General features: G+C 39.1%; 1 protein-coding gene across 1 annotated transcript; it reads right to left on the reverse strand.

Moving 5' to 3' along the window:
• Positions 1-524: 524 nt before the first annotated feature.
• LOC149234112 (uncharacterized) lies at positions 525-1,169 on the reverse strand. The gene has a single exon (XM_089368159.1). It carries the CDS (start codon positions 1,167-1,169, stop codon positions 525-527), a length of 645 nt encoding a protein of 214 aa, XP_089224285.1.
• Between the last annotated feature and the right edge of the window lie 7,167 nt (positions 1,170-8,336).

The following is an 8,336-nucleotide window of genomic DNA, read 5'->3' on the forward strand; positions in this document are numbered from 1 at the left end:
GAAAAATGCACTGCTCGTGAAGAAATTATGCACTGCTCCTGAAGAAATTATGGCCGAGGATCAGAACTGCTCATGTAAAAAGTCCCGATCTTGCGCGGATTTCGCCAACAGATCAAAGGCTTGGGAATATGCTGTAACAAAGGGTAGCGCTGGAATTCCCCATGCAGTTTAGGGTTTATGAACCCCCCAAGGTTTAAAGCACGAGTGGCTTCGGAGAAGTCCAGCTTCAACACCAAGGGGGCCCTTTTGAGGCCAGAAGAGTGAGGAGGACCTCGCGCATAGACCTGCTGCATTAGAGAATCCCTTTGATCCCAATGAACTTTGGCAAAACATGCCTGGAGAAAATCTGGTGGATAACCCCGCGACCGAAGCCTGGTGTAGAATGCACGCTTGAGCTCTAGAAACCCCAACTCACAGCTCTCTCGAAGAAGGTATCTTTGAAGCTCGTTGATGACGAAAGCCACTTTCTGGTGCTGAGGATGCCATGAAGAGAAGGGAATGTACTGATAGGCATTTAGAGGCTTCTAAAAACATCGAGTAGAAAGCTTTCCAGAGGTATGAAAAAGTGGACCTTTGAAAAGCATGATGTCCAGAATGTTGACACTAGAAGATGAGATGCAAGAAGTGATCTGAATGTGTTCAGGGTAGATGGACTGGTAACAATCCAAGAACTGAACCAATCTGTCTCTGGAGCCGTTCCAAACCAAACAACCATCGTTGATGAAACGTCTGAAAAGCTGAATCTCGAGAGCAGGAAATCTTCTGAAGACTTCTTGCTCAAGATGGCAAAGAAAGAGGCAGGCATAAACCACAGCAAAGTTGCTGCCCATAGCAGTGCCTCTAATCTGCCGGAAAAAAGTGCCATCAAACTGAAGAAAATTCCATTTAAGCACCAATTCTGCTGCACTTACCAGAAAATTGACATCTTCTGGAGTAAAGAGTTCAGCAGTGCTTTGCTCAAGCATTTCCCGTAAGGCATGCAGGCCTTCCTGAGTGGGAATGCTCGGATATAGAGACTCTACGTCAAAGGTTACAAGAAATGAATCGGCTGCAAAACGTTTGGATTCAATATCTTGTAATAAAGTAAGAGAATCTGGAAGATGATTAGGCTGAGCAAGCAAGGTGCTGAGAAGTTTGTAATGCAAGAATTTGGAAAGAGGTTCCAGCATAAACCTATTGCTGCACTGAAAGAAGATTCCTATATCTGGCTTGAAGCTCACTGAGGGATCTTTTGATGGCCACCCATGGAACTGCTGCATACTGCCTGTAGACATTGAGATCATAGAGTTGCCGGCGAGCTTCGGCAATATAACTGTCCCTGTCTAGAACCACAATGCCTATATTTTTATCTGCCGGTTTAATTACAATAGGGAGACGACGAAGACTCCCTAGTGCAAGCAGTTGGGATCTAGAGAATCTGGGTTTTGTGGAAAAATCAACAGAGGCAATACGGTCTTGAAGGATGGAGAGGCCAGTATGAAGAGAGCGATTAAGGTCCGGATCATTGATAGGAGGCTCCCAGGTGGGATTAGGCAGGCGGAAAGGATTGCGGGAATCATCTACAGAAAGTCTAAAAAACCTTCTGAGACGGCAAAGGCGAGAAAAGTAAGCATATTCTTTGAAGATGTCATCAATGGCCATAGGAGAAGGCCGAGGAATATATTTATGCCCTAGGCCCAACAATTTGGTTTGGCTGAAGGAAAGAGTAATGGCAGAGAGAATGTGGATAGCAAGATTGCTAATCCTACGATCAATCTGGGAAGGGGTCATTTTTCCAATCAGATAAGCCAGATAGGAAGCAGAGCTAATAGAGGGCAACCAAAAAGGATGACGGGATCTGCTTACACCAAGAGAGCCTTGCCTTTGTTCCGTGTAGAAATCTGGTGCACATCTTGCCGCAGTGGCGCAAATGGGACAGCTTCTGGATTCAAACCAGTGTTCTGGAAAGGCTGGTTTTGAACGGAAACCGACTACCTAGCAACAGATCGAGTGGAGCGATTCCCTTGACGGGACCGCCCCTTGCCAACCCCGTTTTTTGGCCGAGGAGGCTGCGCAGATGGAAGCTAAGGCTGTTGCTGCTGTCTCTGAGGCTGCCTGCGCAGTTGCTGAGGCTAGCTGCGCAGAGGCTGCTGCTGCCTACGTAGAGATTGCTGTTATGGCTGGGGCTGCTGCTGCAGCTGTCCCTACTGCTGTTGTTGCTGTCTACGTAGCTGGGGCTGCCTACGCTACTGTTGCTGCTGCTGGGATGCCAGAATTCTGAAGCTCAATAAGATAAGCAAGTTGATCTTGCATAGGCTTCAATGTAGCATCAAATTTCTGTTGTTGGGCTTGAAGAGATTTACCAACCTCTCTTTGGACCAGGACAGAAATAGCTTCTTCTCGGGGAATGTCATTAGCATGTTTAGCTAATTCTTCCCTAGCGACATTTCTGGCAGCATGTGCAGCATCACGGGCTGAGCGGCATTCAACTAGCTGAATTTTAAATTCATTGACTTGTCGATTATAAGACGACAAGGCAAGAGAGGTCCAATGAGCAGCAATAACACTACCGTCAACGGGACCGGAAGATCTATTGAACTGGATATGCTGAAAGGGCGAGGCGAGCTGCTTAAGTTTGCTACGGAAATCTGAAGCTAGTTGTGAAACCCTAGCTTCATTTTTCTCAACAATGGATTGCTCATGATGCAAATAGAATGCGTGGCATTCTTTTCTGTATCTAGCAGTAATAGGTTCAAGCCCAGATTTGAGAATACCAGTAGCATCAGGGTCGGAAGCTACAAGACCTGGAGTTTTAACCATAAGGCTTTGTATAACTCTGTTGTCTTGCTCAAGAGCTTGCAATTTTTCAACAAGCGACTGAGATCTGAGTAAGATTTCAGTGGCCTTTTGAAAATATTTAACTGCACACTGAATTACTTTGACCCATGAATTTGGCATGGGTGAAATTTCGTCTTCACCCTGATGCTGGCGTGCATTAGATGATTCTGGAGCATTATGTGCAGCTGGCCGATCAAAAGAGCCTGGAGGAAACCTTTGAGCTGGTTTGGAAAAATTGTGCTACGCAGTTGCTGGAGGAGACTGCGCAGTCACTGGAGGGTGCTGCGCAGTTACTAGAGGAGGCTGTGCAGTCACTGGAGGGTGCTGCGCAGTCTCTGGAAAGTGCTACGTAGTTTCATCCTCAGCCACTGCAGGAAACTCGGGTTCCAAATGAGGATTTGCATCGTAAAAATTCTGCCCGGGAAGAGGCAGGGTAGAATTTTCACGGTGAGAATAAATGTAATCCTAGACAAGTCTATCAATCTTGTCCATTTGTTCCCGAGAAATAGCAGAATCAAGATCAGGAGGATCTCGATCATTATGAGAATGTTGAGAAGCCGTATGGATCTAGTGACGGGACCAATGAATTCAGTAGAGTTCCGCGCCATGGACTAAGTTTAGGGGTGAAGCAATAAAATGAGAATAAGGCGGGAACAATACTGAAAACACACCCAATAAAGCAAATCTGGAATTTGTGAAAACAAATCTGGAATTTGTGATTTGTGAAAACAGGATTGCGAAAATAAATTTTCTGGCACGAAAAATCTGCCGCAAAAAATGTGTCACGAAAGATTTGTCGCACAAAATCTGCCGCACAAAATCTGTCGCGAAAAACTTGCCGCACAAAAACTGTCGCAAAAAACTTGCCGCACAAAATCAGCCGCAGAAAATCTACCGCACAAAAATTGCCACAGAAAATCTATCGCGAAAAACTTGCCGCACAAAAACTGTCGCGAAAAACTTGCCACACAAAATCAGCCGCACAAAAATTGTTGCAGAAAATCTGCCGCGAAAAACCTGTCGCACAAAATCAGCTGCACAAAAACTGCCACGAAAATCCTGTCGCACAGAATCTGCCGCACAAAAGTTGCCGCAGAAAATATGCCGCACAAAAACTACTGCGAAAAACTTGCCGCACAAAACCCGCCGCAGAAAATCTGACGCACAAGAACTGCCGCAGAAAAACAGAAGCACTAAACGCTGAAAACAAGTGCTTGAAGTGTCTGGAAATAACTGAAATACATAAGAAATGCTAAAGACATAAAAATGCTCTAGAGGCTTTCTTAAGCCCATACAAAGCTTTATTTAGTCTACAAACATAGCCCTCATCTTTTGATAATAGGAATCCTTTTGGTTGTTCTATGTAGACTTCTTCTAGATCCCCATTAACTAAGTATAAGTTTTAGAAAGAGGAGGAATGACCCCATGGACTCACTTTGTAGTCCGAAACGTTGGGTTCAAAAAACTCCTCAACAGGTCATTCCTCCTCTTTCTAAAACCATCACCTGTATGGATTCACTATTTAAAGATAAGTATAAGTTTACATCCATCTTATACACCTTTATTCTTTTGGAGCATGCATAGGCCAAGAGCATTTTGATTGCTTCCATTTTGGCTACTAGAGCAAAAGTTTCTTCAAATTCTATTTCTTCAACTTGGGATATTCTTTGCACACTATCCTTGCTTTGTTTCTGGTCACCTTTCCATATTCATTTAGTTTGTTTATGAAGACTCATTTTGTACCAATCACATTTTTGTTCTTGGGTCTTGGAACAATTTCCCATGTCTCATTATTCTTTATTTGATTAAGTTATTCTTCCATGGAATTGATCCAAAGTTCATTTCTAGCTTCCTCAAAGTTACTTGGTTCAATTGTGGACGATAATGATACATGCTCTTGCTCTCATGTTTGTGCTTTTTTTCTTCTTTTGGTTTCTACTCCTACACTCTTTTCCCTAATGATTTGTTTAAATTTTTTCATGATTCTTCTAATACCAACATTTAGGTGTCCTCAAAGGTGTATGAAAATCTTGCTAATTATCTGATTCTTCTTGTTCTATCTCTGGATGATTCTCTTCTTATTTTTCTTCCTCTTTCTTTGGTTCTCCCTCTTCCTATTATTCAAATATGTGTGGATTTTTTCTTTCCTTATTGGTATTCAACACTTTTGTTTCATTAATTTTTACATTGATATTTTCTACTATCTTGTTGAGTCTAAGATTGTAGCACTTATATGCTTTGCTTTTACATGAGTACCTAACAAGTATGCCTTCATCTATCCAGAGTAAAACTTTCCTAACTTCTGGTCATCTCTCTTTATGTTACATTTGCTTCCAAATATTCTGAAATTCTTGACACTAGTTGGTCTTCCCTTCCATAGTTCACAGGGAGTTTTTCCATTATTGCTTCCGAGCAATCCTCTATTAAAAAAGTGAACAACTATATGTACTTCTTGAACCCAAAAGATATTATTTAGCTTGGATTTGTACAAAAAATTTCTATCCATCTCTTCCATAGTTCTGTTATTTCTTTCAATCACTCCATTTTTTTGAGGAATTCTAGCTATTAAGAAGTGTCTTCTTATTCCACGTTCTTCAAAATAGTCATTGGATTTATTTGAAGTGAATTCTCCTCCATTATCTAATCTCAAGAAATGGATTTTTAAATCGGTTTCATTTTGAACAACTTACTTGAATATTCTGAAAATTTTCAAAGCTTTTGACTTCTTTTTAAGGAAAAAACCTAGGTCATCCTTGTGTAGTCATCAATAAACAACATGAAGTATTATTTTCCATCTATTCATTTTGTTCTTATTGGCACACATAAATCAGTATGTACAAATTCTAGTGTTTTTTTCATGGAATGTTCCTTATTTTTGAACTCAACTCTTGTTTCTTTTGCACACTGACATTACACACACAGTGTTTGAGGGATTTGTAATTTCAGACATATCCCTTACAATTCATTCTTACTGATCTTTACAATATTGTCAAAGTGTGTATGCCCCAATATCCTATGCCAAAGCCAACTTTGATTTTCCTTTCTTGAGCAAAATCTTTCCCTTCTAATCTCATTTAGGATGTATATGTCGTTTGGAGTTCTTATTTTTGTTGCAACCAATTTCCTTAAATCCTTCTTTCCCTATTTCACATTATTTTGAATTGAATATAAGTGTGTGTCCTTGATCACATATTTTTCTAACACTTATCAAAATATGCTTTGTATATTCAACAGGTAATTTTTTTTATGCCACTGCATGATCATTACTTCCAAGGCTAATTGTGCCTTTCCCTATAATTTGGCAGGGTTATCATTGCCAAAAGTGACAAATCTTCCTTTTTCTTTCTTCAATGTTAACATAATTTTTTTCTCCATTCATATGCTTTGAGCGTCCATTGTCAATATAATATTAACTTCTTTTGCTTTGGGCTTGTAGGGCAAGCCCATATTCCTCAACCTTCAAACATTCCTGTTTATTTTTCCGAGTTCTTAGTTTCTCCCCCATATGATGGACATGAACTTGTGTTGTTTCCCTTGAAGGAACTACCAAATTGCTTCTATAATTTATGGCCATGTGTTTAAAATTGTTCCATTTGCAACACTTAGTTTCATCACTAGGAATGCCAAAATTGTTATAATTTCTCTTGAGAACCTACCTCACGAGATTTTCTACCATAACTACCTTCATAGTAGTTCTTGGGATTTTCATAGCTATTTCTAGTATTTCTACCTCTTGCATAGACTCTACTATTTATAACCTTTTGCCCAAAATTATTACAAGAATAACACACTCCAAGAAAAATATTTTGGTACCTAAGTGTAGGTGGTGTTGTTTATGGTGTTGTCCCTCTCAAGATGATATTCTTCTTTAATATTATCATTGTTGGATTTTGTGCATCCTCCTTTAGTGACTTATATTCTTCCTTCTCAATAGGACCGTTGAGTGCATCAACATAACTTCATTTCTTTCCTTCATTTCCTGTCATCATATAGCTTGAACCTTTATCAATATTATTTGTTTATATCCTAGTCCATACCTATCAGTGAATGATTTATGGTTACGTATGATTTCATCCAATATTTTGGTACTAGTTGTCAATTTTTTGTTGGATGTCCTTCTTTCATAGTTCCTTCCTCAAGGAGACTATCTTAGCTTCTACATTCCCAATTATTCTCTCCTTCTCTTCCAACTGTCTCCTAGGTGTTTCTTCTAAGATAAGTTAAGGAACTAATCAATTCCACCTCAAGATCCAATTCTCCTTATTCTTCATGATTTCCTTCATAGTTTTCAGGAGTTTCATTATGAGAAACTAATTCCATGAATATAAATCTATTAGAATCATGGTCACTATCATCTTGCTTCATCAGATGAGCTACTATCTTCTCTTGAATACAAACTTTTCTTTTTGAATAATTTTTTGTTGTTCTTTCCTTTGTTTCTTTTCTAATATTTCTTTTCTTTCTTATAAATTTCTTCTTCATCACTATCTGACCCGTCCCCAAAAGGATATTTAGAAGCCTAATAACCAATTATTCCACATTCAAAACACTTAAAGGGAGGCTTACCTTTATATTTGAGAGTTCCTCTTTTCAACTTTATCGCAAAGTTGGCTTCTTATTCAGCGCATCAATCATTGCTATAGTCAGAGTTTGTTTTTGACTTTTTCTTGTTCTTCATTGTCTTATTGGACACCTTCAAAACTACTTCTCTTTTGGATGGATTTTCCCTTTAGTCCTCTTCTCTCCCAATCCTCTAATAGTATTCATGATCTCATAACTCCAAGAAAGTAAGTTGCAACACCTTCATCCTCCTTCATCTTTAGGTGTTCAAACTGTCCTCTATATGTTTGAAGCTTGGCCCCTTTGACCTATTCATATCCTTCATACATATTCTTGAGTTTGTCCCAGATTTCCTTTATTGATTCACAATGCATAACCTTGACAAAGTTTTATAATGTTAGCCCTCCTAGAATGGCATACATAGCCTTTGAATTATTTTCATAAAGTCTTCTTCCAACCAAATCTATTGGAGTAGAGGTTGGTACCTTTAATTTATTTAGAACAAATTTCCAAACATCAACTCCTTGTGCTTGTAAGACAAATATCATCTGTATGCTCCAAAAGGCATAATTTTCTCCATCAAACAATGGTAGACTATGTTTGGTGTATTATTCTTTCTTTTCCATGAGTCTCACCAAGATCTACGTTCAAGTGGTTAAAATGTTTCTGAGGGAGTTTGTTGTGATACTAATTGTTGGAATATTTAGTAATACTGAGAAGGGGGTGAATCACCATTAACAATTTTTATCTTCAAGAACTTGTAAATGCATCCATAGGTATAAATAAGAACACATAAATATATAAAACAAATGCATTTTTAAGTGAAAACCACATAAGGATTTTATTAATATATATATTCTTAATACACGATTCAATATTATTCAAAGAAAGTCTACCCTTTTGGAAGCTACTCCTCTTTCCTTCACATAGTCACTCGACTTCTTAACACAATAATTCCC

This window comes from Pinus tabuliformis, chromosome 8, assembly GCF_031772625.1.
Source record: "Pinus tabuliformis cultivar Carrire ecotype Pingquan chromosome 8, CPIR1, whole genome shotgun sequence".
Lineage (NCBI taxonomy): Eukaryota > Viridiplantae > Streptophyta > Pinopsida > Pinales > Pinaceae > Pinus > Pinus tabuliformis.

Coding starts and splice junctions, on each gene's coding strand:
- LOC149234112 (XM_089368159.1), bottom strand. CDS start 1,169: ATGCTGGAACCTCTTTCCAAATTCTTGCATTACAAACTTCTCAGCACC.